At 46.9% G+C, this 13330-nt stretch overlaps 1 protein-coding gene across 14 annotated transcripts in view; it reads right to left on the bottom strand.

Moving 5' to 3' along the window:
- Window positions 1–13330, bottom strand: part of mbnl1 (muscleblind-like splicing regulator 1) — a 38331-nt gene that overhangs the window by 11551 nt on the left and 13450 nt on the right. For 13 of the 14 annotated variants that reach the window (XM_068601788.1, XM_068601807.1, XM_068601798.1 and 10 more), the window contains one exon: window positions 12353–13315. The exons of the other annotated variant lie outside the window; for it this stretch is intronic. In XM_068601788.1, coding sequence (XP_068457889.1) covers window positions 12353–12526 — 174 coding nt within the window. In that variant the 5' untranslated portion in view covers window positions 12527–13315. The remainder of the gene's footprint in view (window positions 1–12352; window positions 13316–13330) is intronic. 14 annotated transcript variants of the gene reach the window in all.

Here is a 13330-nt window from a genome sequence, read left to right as displayed (position 1 = left end):
TGGCAGAGAAGCTTCTCGCAAAACATACGACAACACGCACACACACACAAAACACGTCCGCGGTTCAAGAAAGATGTGTATTTACTTCCACACAGCTGAGCGGCCCGCCCTCCCCTCGCTGACAGAGCTGTCTCCACCGGGATTCATGTCCAGACCCTCATGACTCCATTCCCCTTTCTTTGCCATCTCCTTCACTTTCGCTGACACTGGATCACCGGACAGGTGCGAGGGGAAGAGGTGGGGGGGCGAGGAGGAGGAGGAGGGAGACACTAAAACGCCAAGAGGGCTTCTCTGAGATGTCCTGTTTGATCTACTTTACTGAAGTCTCCACTGCTCATTTTAATCCACTTTCTTTGTACCGATTATCTGTCCTACTTCCTGAATAACAGGAGCACAAGGATGAAGAGTTTTGTTCTTTAAGGTGTGGGATAAACGCGATGTTGACCACTGAACATGTCCATTTGAAGGGGGAAAGTTATTTGTTTTAAAGCTAAACACAACCGAAGCATAACTTTCCATGCAGAGAGACGGACCAGGCTGTGCAGCGACCGTGTGCACATAAGCTGAGCTGGCATTCAGAAGACTTCTGACACTGACAACACTCAGAAGTGTGTGTGTGTGTGCACGGAAAGTGTGTGTGTGTGTGTGGAAAGTGGGCGAGTGTGTCATGCATGTGTGAGAGATGAGAGGAGCTGAAAGCAGGTTCTAATAGCACTCATCCAGCGAGCGACAAAGGCATGCAGCTGGGGAGAGTGGAGGGCTATGTGGAGAGATGGTGTGTGTGTGTGTGTGTGTGTGTGTGCAGAGGGGGTTGCAAAGATTTATGGAGGATCGAGTTGCGTTCACCTCGCATGAACCTGCCTGTCGAAACGCAGCAGTTTGCATGCGTTCGAGGTGGGAGGGTCGTGTTTGAGAGAGAAACACGTGGCTTTGACTTCAGCTACATTTTTGCCGTTCTGCCGAATCACGCAAAGAAAAAAAAGAAGAAGCCGTAAACCATAAAGGCGGCCATTTTAAAAGGTCCCGGAGGAGGAAACGCCAGGCTGCATGAGTGGAAGAGAGAGAGACGGAGTGAATTAGAGCTCCGTCAGGGAAATTGTAGAACTTGCAGAGAGAGAAATGGAGATGCAGACAGGAAGAAGGAGAAGAAAGACGTCGCCCCTCTCGCATCATGTTTGTGGCTGTTGTTGTGACATCAGCGGCCTTGAGGAGCAGCTAGAGACGGAGACAACAGCCCTGAAGGACTGAAGCCGCTGGATCGGGACACAGCGACAGATTCACGATCGCTGGCAGATGCAAGAACGACAGATACGACGACCCGGTAACCACAACTATTCATGAAGTAGAAGCCAATCACAGCCGCTCTCTCTCGGTTCTGCAGCCTGGTCTTTGTTTGTGCCGGTGCTGCTAACAACCATCATGAAATCTCACATTTCTCCACCGGGAAGAGACCACTTCCCTCTCTCATTATGCCAACAGGATTTAAAGGTATTTATGCAAAAAACCTTAAAACACAAGGATGCGCTATGGAGAGCCATGAACGGCTTCACATCTGGCACGGGGGGAAAGCAACCGGATGAGAATGTGATGAGTAAAACGACTTTTCTCATTGTGCCAGAAATGATGGAAACAATGAAGCGAGCAGCTCCAGCGTGATTCATGCACAGAGCAACGCGTCGTCTCTGAGCGTGTTGCAGGAATGTTTCTTTCCACTTCGGGAGATCAGTTTCAGAGCAGCAAACTACGACGAGAAGATCAAGTCGTCTGATCGAGGGCCGGACAAAACAACGTTACTGTGACGTTAAACACAAACATTTCAAAGACATTGTTCGCCTACGAATACAAACGACTACTAATAGAGTAGTTTATAACTAGTTTTAACAGATTGCATGCAGAATAAATAACTTGACATCCAATTATTTCCAGATCTCCATTTGTAAACAAAATATACATTTGCTTTCAGGAGCAATAATATCTTGACAACACGTGACGTCTCCTGTTTCCTCCTTGTTCAGTCCAGACTCAGGTCATCGTGCAGGTCACCTGTGCTCTCACACCTGCCAAACGGACCAATAATCCCTCTGGCTACCGTGCAATCTGATTGATGGTGAGTTGTAATAACATGTCCCACCCGGATCACACACACACACACACACACCCTCCTTTGTGACTGTGTGGGATTTAAACAAACAATGAAGCAATGTGTGAAGAATGCAGGGTGGGGCCGCATCCCATCCTTTTGAGGTGAAGAGATGAAGCATGCGGCAAGAAATATTAATGCGCATGTGTGAGAGAGAGAGAGAGAGAGAGAGAGAGAGAGAGAGGAAGTTCTACCTTTTGACTGTCGGTTTATAGAAGATGTTTATGGCTCTACATTTCTGATGAACCATCATCGTACAATACGGTTACTGCTCTTGGAGTTCAAAAACAAACCTCAAATGAAATCTCTATTCATTTGAATAACGTATCGAGGCTGTAAATTGTGAAAACTCTCCTAAAAAAAAGAGGAAAATGATCAAATCACGTGTCTTTCCTCACAGTTAAAATCCACTCTCCCGCTCATGTTTCCTGTGCGTTGCGATGTCGTCGTGTTGTGAAGCGACTCTGTTCTCTGCGCCGCGTTCCAGAAACTACTGTCCAAACAGACGCGGAGATGAAAGCGCTTTCTCCTCTCACGCTGTGAATGAAGCTTTGTTTCGCTGGTGAGCAACAGAGACTCGGGGCCCCGGCCCGGCGGTGGGTCTGTTTTCTACTGTGTGCTCAAATACGGCACAAAATATACAAAAGCACCGAATCAGCTCTCTGACTTTGAACGCATCACGGCAAACAGGAACTTCCTGACAGTCAGTGAAGTATCCTCACACGTGCTGGCGTGGCCTCACAATCAATACTCTCCTTTAACAGTACAGTATGATTGATTTTCTTTTTTAGCCACTTAATTCTGCATTTAATTAGCAGTGAAGTTTTCTCAGCGAACAAAGACGTGAGAGAGCGACGCCGGCTCACTGGGATGTTCCCTGCCGTTGCTTGCAGACCATGAGAACACACTCACACACATGCTAACACACTCACACACACGTGATAGCATCTATATCTCCCTCCGTGGCACTCGGCGTGCGCTGTGATCCGTGTTGCACGGCTTAGTGTTCAGGGAGTTGATGTGACGGCTGCAGCTTATTGAGATATGGAGGAGGGAGGGAGTGTTAATCTATGATAATAGTTACAGTATGCCCACGCTGACTCGTTACCACGCTGCCCAAACAATGACGGAGAGAAGAGGATCATGGGATACAACGCAGACCACACAGAGAGCGACGAGGTTAGCCAGGAATAATTATTAATCATTATCGATTATTACTATTTTTAAATCTAAAGAAACGCTGTGCAAACTGGAAATGACAGCCGTCTCAATTTTGTCTCCAGACCTTCTTTTCCCTGTTTGAGTCGTGGCAGGAACCCCAAATTATTTCCAATTCTTGTGTTTATTGTATGTATTTGTTCAGCAAAGTCTTGGGAAAAAATGTATGTGTGCAAAAAAAATCACTTTTAAAAGATATGTTGATGGTAACTATGAACATTCAGCATGATATGAGCAAGATTCCTTTAAAAATGTCTCCTGGAGCGTCAATAAGACACCTTTTAGGAAAGATTAGGAGCTAAAGAATCAGAATCTGCAACAAAAATCACAATAAAACAAAGTCTTGTCCTGTTAGGAAGGAGTTTCAGTCAAAAAACTGTGTTGTTCGGTTCCAAAATGGAACAATTACGTATTTTATGCCAAAAGATTGTCTGAATGGGGCATGCTGGGACTTAAAATGGGCGCGGGAGGATTTTCGCACGGTTTCCAAAAGGTTAAACATAAACACACACATGCGTTAGACACAGGGGCCGCCACACAGACTTCTTCACTGTTTATATAGACACAAACAGGCCGACACACAGTCAGAGAGGAGTTATTCACACTCGAGAGGGTGTTGGTTCTCAGAAATGCTTCAGGTCAGATGTCACATACACAGAAGCCTTCGCTCTAAACTTAGACCTCTCTGTTTCTCTCCCCTCCCTCCTCTCTCTCTTGCCGTCGATCTTTTCTGTCTTTTCACACTCAAAAACACACATTCATGTGACTTCATCCAGGTTTTCTCCACGGTCTCCGCTCGATGCAACGCCGCTTCCTCTCCTGTAACGAGGTTAGTTCTGTTCTTTTCATTATCAATATAATCACACAGCAATCTCCAAGGCATCGATTCGAGCTGCGGTACTTTATGAAAGCCGGCGAACGCAGTGCGAGTGTGTGAGGAGGCCTGGGAACGCTCATTTAATCATCTCTGAGCTCCCTCTTCCCAGTGGGAGGGAGACAGAGGAGTCACTGCACAGAAAGGACAAGGTCCGGGCAGCAGTAAGGCGTCAATAACAACACTTCTGCTCCTGAAGGCTCTGCTCTTTTCTCAGTTTCTGAAGGTCTCGCAGGTTGATGATCAAAGCCTGCCGTCTATCTTAATCATGAAGTTAAAAAGATGATTGTTCTGGTGACGAGAGATACTGAAGGTTAGACTTTGCCTCTCGTGCCGTAGCAAAAACATCTACACCAGAAGCACAGTTATGAGTCCACACCTTATAGATGGATATGTAATCACAGAGTGTTTATTAAAGTCATTACAGCGATGCTTTAAGGTGAGGACGAGACAACCGTTTCAGTCTTGGAGAGGCTTTGGCGCAGACAAAGGAAACACAAGCGGCACTCAAACAGATAACAGCAGTGTTCCTCCCTCATCTTCCTCCTCTCACATGCTTTCTCCATCCTTGTTTCCACCGCTTCAGAGCGGTGGAAGAGCTTCAAGAAAAGGCACTAATCTGCTGCTCTTTGGTCGTATTTTCTAACCCAAACCACGACCACCAGCATCTCCGCTGGGATAATTTAATTCCCTCGTCTTCTCTTCCACCCACGGCCAAGAAGTCACCACCAGGCAGATGATTCGTTTGGTTTGCACTAACAGATTTAATCTGGCATGTTTTCTGCTAATCTGATTTCACAGACTGCAATCCTATCCAGAGACCTAATCCCACTGTCAACTGGCCTAATCCTGTTTCAGTGTGTGATTATCTCCCACGAATTTGGCACAAGCACAAGCCGGGTGCTGTCACCCGCTCTCTCTCTCTCTCGTTGCATTTTAAGAAGGGCTTTAACGAGTTAAACTGTTTCTCTATTGAAAGTTAAGAAAGAAACAGTGGAGTGGGATTATTAAATAGATTTCTGAGGCTTCACATGTTTCACCATAAGGGACACTTCTCTTCTCTGAGAGTTTTGTTTCTTAACCCGTTAAAAACTGTGAAACTAATGTTGTCTCCAACGCTCCTTTTCCCTGTTTGAGTTGTCGCAGGAACCCCAAATTGAATCCAATACTTGTATTTATTGTATGTATTTGTTCAGCAAAGTCTTGGGAAAAAAATGTATATCTTCAAAAAAATCACTTTCAAAAGATATTTTGAGGGTAACTATGAACATCCAGCATGATATGAACCAGATTCCCCAAAAATGCCTCCTGGAGCGTCAATAAGACACCTTTTTGGAAAGATTAGGACCTAAAGAATCAGAATCTGCAACAAAAATCACAATAAAACAAAGTGTTGACCTGTTAGGAAGGAGTTTCAGTCAAAAAAACTGTGTCGTTTGGTTCAAAAATGGAAGAATTACGTATTTTATACAAAAAGATTGTCTGAATGGAGAATGCTGGGACTGCTGGTACTGCTGATATATTAATCAATACATTGTGCAGAGCCTCAAACAATCTAATTATGCCCAACACTAATTGGACCATAGGTGGTGCCACTGGTTCAGGTAAAAACAGGAAACAAGGACACGTGAAGGATCCTGACTCGTGAGGATGTTGATGAAGTGTTGACTGCTGACTTTAACTCAATGTCACATGAGAAGACTTTGAAGAGAAAGTTTGTAAAAGTAGCATTAGATGGACAGCTATCCGCTAAAGGTTTCCTCGCATCCTGGAGCTTTTAATCCCCAGCGAGCGACTCACCGCCTCGCTTCTCTTTTGGTTCTGGCTCGAGGGGAAAGGGGAAGGTTGACGATTAGACCCGACAGCTGGAGAGAGGGAGGAGCCGAGCAGAAAGGTGTTGAGAGAGCTGGGACAAAGTGAGTCGCTGTGCCCTCGAGCTCCTCATCTAATGAGAGGATAACGGCAGAGCCGACTGAGCGGCTGTGTGACGCTTCACATGTGAGAGCTGATGAAAAAGCGACAGGAAAGAGAGAGAAACTGAACGTCAGAGGCAGAGACGGATCGAGGTTATCAGGAAAAGCCAGATCAGCTCCACGGCTGAAGGTACATCGAGATTAAAACCAGTTTTCACTGTGTGTGTATGTGCGCCTTCACAATTCCAGCAATATACATTAAATGTATTGACATTGAGTAATTATCTCTTTATATATTAGTATTTATAGTTGTATAATTCTGAGTGGAAGGAGGAGAAACTGTCTGTATATGACAATAAAATATCTTGAATCTTTGGTGGAACAGTTAAACAATGTGAGTTTGTTTAGCTTCACTGTAAACGGATTCACCGTCTGCTCTTCTGCCTTATATATATATATATATATATATATATATATATAAAACTGACAAGTACCTGATTAGCGAGTGTTTATTAAACTGCACATTAATACTGCAGTAATATTCTGTTTGTTGTTCCCTTTGTTGAAGCTTCATGATGTTTACACAAAGTAAAACATCTAAAGACGCGTGGAAGCACTACACCAAAAAAACACCTGTATTCTAGAAATAAAAGGCACAATTTACATATTATAAGATGGCTCGCTTAAAATTCACGTCACAAATATTGAAAAGTTGAAATCGAGACCAATGCAAAACTGGTTTGTGTCAAGCTTTCATGAAAATAAAACATGACGATGTGCGGATATAAATATAACTTTGCCTTCATGGCGTAAACGTTTTAAATAAATATAATGCAAGTGACATCGCCAACACCTGTTAGAAATGTATGTGACAAGTTTTAATGTAGTTTTATATGATGTAATACTGCAATCTGGGCCTTCATCTGCCAATAGTTGTTAATCGATGACGCAAACAAGTCATGTTGTACATTATGTCTGTCGGAGAGAGAGAAGTAATCATTGTGTCAGCGGCGTTATGAAGGGCTCAGTGTGACGGGAGGGACGGCGACGGCTGATACCGAGAAGAAAAGACTGTTGTTGCTGATCTTCCGTCACATCGGCTCACAGAGACGATGCACAGCCGAACCGATCTGACAAGGATGCACCACGGCATGAGCAGAGCAAGGGAGGTCTGTGTCAAGTGTGTGTGTGTGTGTGTGTGTATGTGCAGGCCTGGATTAGACCGGTCCAAACACAACTCTCTCCAGCATGAAAGTGAGCAAGACGTGAGAATAAACCCCCGAACACCACGAGACAGATACATATCCTGCTCGCTATAATAAAAGCCTCTGCAATGTGACTCAGCTCTTATCGAGTGAAACCTGCTGGTTTTTAATCGCACAGCGCCGCGCACAAGCCAAACACACAACACTGTGATATGAATAGCTCTCTCCTAGTAAAAGCCCAGCGTTGTGGATGACTGACTCGCAGCCTTGTTAATTTAAAGGAGAGACACTTTCATTGTGAATGCACACACAGATATCCCATTAAAAATCCAATTATGGAGATCCCACGCGCCGACTGCAGAGGAGACAAACCCATATGGACCCGAAGAAATGAAGTACAGCTTCACTGCAGCACTCGAGACTCACAAAGTGCTCCTGATAACACACTCGCTGACCCCAGGTCAGACTGAACGTCTCTTACACTGCGCACAGCGTCTGACTTCTTCTTCTTCTTACGCCGGACTCGTGGGTTTGTTGCTTAAACTTCCCGTGAAGACGTTGAAGAAGTTGATTTTCAAACGACCGAATTTATAACAAGAAGAAACTGACACATTGTTGCCCAACCCAAACACGATGCTCTGGGTTTACCTCGACAACACCCAAGGAAAAGTACAACTGTTTACTGTGTTTCATGCATCTAAGACGTGCATGTTGTCACAGTATAGTACCTTTAAAAAAAGCTTCAAACTATAGGATAAAAATAAAACTATGATGAGCAAAATAAGACACTTAAACTAAACTGCATCCTTGTTGCTCTCGTCAACGTTGCCTCCACGTGTCTGTGTTTGCAGCGTGTGACAGTAGAGTCAAACACACATTAACCTTCTGAACTCATAACCATATGCTTTCACACACACACACACACACACACACACACACACACACACACACTGACATGTTGATTTCACTGCACATAGATTGCCTGGATAATTTTGATGATAATTTGTTTGAAATCATAACAGAAAGCAACTGTCGACTAGAAACGCGGCTAATATTTACTCCACATAAACGTCTGGCCAATCATCTCTCAGTGTGTGTGTGTGTGTGTGTGTTTAGCCTCACAGTCATTGCATCTCACCACCGAACATAAACATGCCGTCAAAATATGATCATCAGAATGAGAGGAAAGACAGATAGCGACGCAGACGGCGAGAGAAAAGAGAGACATGAGCGCTATCTACCCGCCCTCTGCGCTGCAGGAATGCAATCTTGGCTAAGAGCAGCGTGCTAACACAAAGAAACCCACTGCTACAGCACCACTAACACAGACACAACGCACTGAGGATGAGGCTCATGCACTCGACCTCTTCTTATTCAGAACACACACACGATGACGGTGGGTGTGTTGAGCTAGCATGCAGACAAAGTACAAGGTCTACGCCGCGTCTGTGTGTGCGTCTGTGTGTATTCAAACTGTTAGCGCTCATGTTTTACGACATGGACAGCAGTGTTGGGGGTAAACAAGGACCTGCTGCTGCTTTTAGGTTCACACAAGGTCACTAGTTGATGTTCCTGCAGCGCCTAAACTCATAATACAAGCGTTTGTGTGTGTGTGTGTGTGTGTGTAACAGGGCGTTATCTGAATCACCCTGTCCAGGGATGGGTGGGGCCTGAAGTAAATGAGGCAAAAACCAGACTGAGCAGGAAATCAAGTAGAAGGAGTCACAAAGATGGGAGGGGAATGAAAACAAGCAACGCTGGACGAGAATAGGCTTGCATCAAATAATAGTGGGACGGTACGGTACTTGAAATAAAGCTGGCAGTTTACCCCTGAGTGGGTGTGGTGTAGCTGCAGTGTTGCAGTCAATGTACTGGAGAGCGTAACCTACATCAGACTCATCCTAGTATAAACTAATGAGGCGGGCGTTAGCGTAGCTGCTTCTGCAACCTGAGCCCATTGTCGTACTAGTGGAGCAAGTAGAGCAGTCTGGTGATAGTGACTCATTAAAAAGTAGGTTACTTCCGCAAAAACATCATTTTAAAACTCTTCCAGTAGGTTTGGGACATGCTGGGGAGCTCACGCTGCACCTCCACCTGTCTCATCGCTTCTATCAGAGCACTACATGTTGAGCAGGAGATGGGAATCGTTTACACAGATTGCTCAGAAGTTAATCATTAACCGAGGAAGTTACGAAACCGCCTTTAGGTTTTGGGAGCTTTGGCAGCCAGCGGCCTTCTCCAAATATTTACCCTGCTCACCCTGCGTCCACATAGCTGGGCCTCCTGCGCAGCGCCACACACACACACACACACACACACACACACGGGCGACGGAAAGGGCTGCGATCTGAGGTCGAAGCCTGCAGGTCGAAGGCCAGCGAACACCCACACATGCATGTTGCATGGAGACGTGCACACAGACACACACACACACACACACACACACACACACACACACACACACCACCACTTAGTTTCAATTCCGTGACCCAAATGGAAACTCGGTTCAGATTGATTGTCTCGCTTCGGGGAAGATCATCCACGTCTGATTACTGCCGTGAACATCTTCCAATGAAAAATGGTGATCCAACTCTTTTTTTTTTTTTTTTTTTTGGGGCTATTTCTGGTACAACGATATTCCCTGCTCTAATTCCCCGAGCTTTGACTCTACAAGCGTGGCACATGTGTTTTTCTAAAGGGTGATCCGTGTATGTGGATGTGTGTGTGTGTGCACCCCATGTGAAAAGGAGGTCAGAGCGAGAGAGAGAGAGAGCGAGAGAGAGAGAGAGAGAGAGACTGTTGGGGAAATGACTGGGTTTGGGTGTGACCTGCTCAGCTATGCACTGGTGATCATGTGAGACCTGTTCTAATTATACACTTCTCAAGAAGAAGGCCGATCCTCTCTCATGGGCAGAAAGTGTGTGCACGTGTCCAAGAGGGTGCAGTGTGTGTGTGTGTGTGTGTGTTTGGGGAGTGATGTGGCTTCAACTAAATCGAGAGTTTTATGTCAACCGGTGGACATGTGTGACAAGTAGAATCCGACATGTGTGGTTGTTTTTTTTTTACTGTTTGTGCGTCAATGAAAGAGGAAAACAATGTTTTGGATGTTTGTGTCTGTTATATGCAGCTCTAACTGCCTTTGCTTCTGGTTTCCTCCATCTTTCTTTCTTTCTTTCTCCCTCTCTCTCACGCGTTCTCCTGCTGTTTCCACTGCGGGTTTCAGAGACCTGCTCTGTTTTTCATTACCAGTGGAAAAAATGGGGCATACGGTTAAAAAAAGTATCACCCATCTCCATTAATACACAAGTCCTAGTGGAAAAATGAGTCCAAAGCCCTAAAATAGGCCCTTTGGTTCCCTTAAAAAGCCTCCATATATCTGCCAGCGACTCCTTTCCAGTGGTCGACCTTTACCTCAGTGCGAATGACAACTTAAACACACGTTCACGTATCAAGATCCTGCCGCCTGCAGATAAACGCTCTCCTGTGTCGTCAGCGATTGTCTACATGAGGGGCCCTGACATGGAGACCGTTAGCGGGACATTAGCGCCTCGATGTCTTGCAGCGTGTAGATACGGCCGCCATTATCAGCGCGTACTCTGACGATGAAAAACTAGTTTTAACATCACAGCAACATCGCTTCAACAGAGTCCAACGGGAAACTAAAATCATTTGGGCGATCAGTTTAAGGGCTTTTGTTTTCTGTTCCTATTAATTGTCTGGGTTTGTTTAATTCCAGTGTGATCATGTGAGAGAGAAGGACTGCGTCAAACTCCACCCATAAGATTGATGAAGGAAAGTTTGGACTCCAGATGTAATAAACAATAATGACTTAATCTGCTTTGTGATTTTTGATGACACACATGCACATTGTGAGGAAACTTGGGGAGAGTTCAGCCTGCGCTTAGACAATGTTCCTCTGTCCACATCTGGCTATGGACACTGTTCTCTGAGTCGACTCACACTCGCTGTCCTCATGCTAACCCGGCCCTGTGCGCACACTGCCAATGACCACGAGTCACCAGTGTCTGCAGGGGGAGAACACAAACAGAAGTAAAACACACGCACACACACACACACGTACGCAGCCGAACTTGGGCGGGTGTGTGTGTCGATGCTGTAAACTTCGGGCAGAGGTCCGCCCATCTCTGGAGATCTTGTGCTCCGGTAAAAGAGACAGATTGTGAAAGAGAGAGAAAGAAGAAGAGGTGTTTGTTTTTCTGCTGCTGCCTAAAAATGGAAAATTACTGCACGCGGTGCGTCAAATCTGCCCCCGACTTTGTTCAAAAACACATCCAGAGATCCAGAGATACAAACAAACCCCCTCTAACTGCCCCGAGGCCTCTGCACAGGAAATGGTTGGACTGAGCGAGAGCGACGCCATGACGCGATCGCACCGTTCTCTCTCTCGCTGTTGAAACGTGTTGCGCTCAGTCAGGGCGTCCATATGGGTTCGTACATGCGACGGCCTCTTCGTCTGTGTGTGTTTTCGCTGCTCAAGCGCTCGCACACGGCGGCGTTTTTTTCACTGCTTACGTGCCGTGTAATCAGTCGGAAATGTGACTCCTGGATGACGGCTGGAGCGAGCGCAGTAAACACCCGCCAAAACACTTCAGCCTGTCCTAGAAAATTCCACAGTGCAGCGTTACAGACGCCTGACTGCTGCTTCCTGAATCTAAAAAATCTGCAACTGCCCCCCCCCCTGCACCCAACTCCCTCCTTCTCTGCACCCTGGATCACATGCTGCGGTCACCTGACCAGAAGTAGGCGGGATCAACGGGAGCACATGCCGCATCCAGATGGTGCGCTCCGGCGTGACGCAGACTGTGGACAACAGCTATTTCCAGCGTAACTCCATATATTCACATTCACTCAAACTGCCGAGCAGACCGTACGTGCAGGGTCTCGTATCTGTGGACGATCCGTGTGTGTGTGTGTGTGTGTGTGTGTGTGAGATCTGTTTCCCAGACTACTTCCCGTTTTTTTCCACTGCTGCTTTTCTTACCTTGAGCGAGTCGAAGCAGGCGATGACCCGTCCGTTGTCCACCTGACAGCTCTTGGCCGGATGGGCGAACTTGCACTCCTGGTCGGAGCGCGAGCACGTGCCCCGCTGGAACTCCCTGCACACCTCCAGCGTCAGCCACTTTGTGTCGCGGATGTGCGCCATGTTCATCGCCATTTCAAGGCGCCGGCGATCGTTATTCCGAGCTCAAAAAAATCTGTTCAGGCGCGAATAAAGCACGAGTGTTTGTTTTTTTTTAAATCCACGACTACGAGGCCTTTTTTGTTTTATTCGTCGTCAAAGTTAAAGACGTTGAAACGAAACGCTCAAACTATTCGACGCCGTCGATCGAAAGGGCTTCCTTTCTCCAAGAGTGAAATGCTTCGGGACGAATGTTATTGGATATCTTTCCCCATCAATCAATCGACCAACAGCAGACGTGTTTGTATCCAGACTTAAGCCTGACGAACGAAGCCGCCGCTCGCGGGCCGACTCGCCTAAAACATTCACGAGCCGACGAGGCAAAAATGGCCGAACCGCGAGCCCTCTGGGCGGGCGCAGTGAAGCAGGCAACGGAGGTGACAGTCTGGGTGTGCAGCCTGCTACAGGAAGGTCACGGACGCTGAGGGCCGAGCGGAGGCTCAGAGGGCTGAAGGCGGAGGTTAAAAGGCAAAAGGTGGGCGAGATGCTGCGTGGGCCTGGCGGCGCGTCGGTCCGCTGGTGGAGGGCGGACGGCAAAGCTGAGGCTGGAGCCCCCCGCTGCGAGGAGTGGATGGTGATGGAGGTGGAGGTGGGAGCGGGTCGGAGCGTAGGCGGCGAGGTGGGATCGGCCGCTGTCCTTTTTACTCGTGTTACTGTGGCAGCAAGCGAGCGCGGCGGGGGAGGGAGGGGCGGGGGGGCAGGGGGAGGAGCTTCAGCTGTAGAAGCAGGTCGAAGCTGCAGCAGACATCAGGGAAGGCACTTCCTCTGGGGAGAGAGAGA

This window comes from Clinocottus analis, unplaced genomic scaffold (assembly GCF_023055335.1).
Source record: "Clinocottus analis isolate CAN_PGR_092001 unplaced genomic scaffold, fCliAna1.0.p SCAF_11, whole genome shotgun sequence".
NCBI classification, from domain to species: domain Eukaryota; kingdom Metazoa; phylum Chordata; class Actinopteri; order Perciformes; family Cottidae; genus Clinocottus; species Clinocottus analis.
Note: the sequence above shows the minus strand (reverse complement) of the source record. Positions and strands in the feature narration are given on the sequence as shown.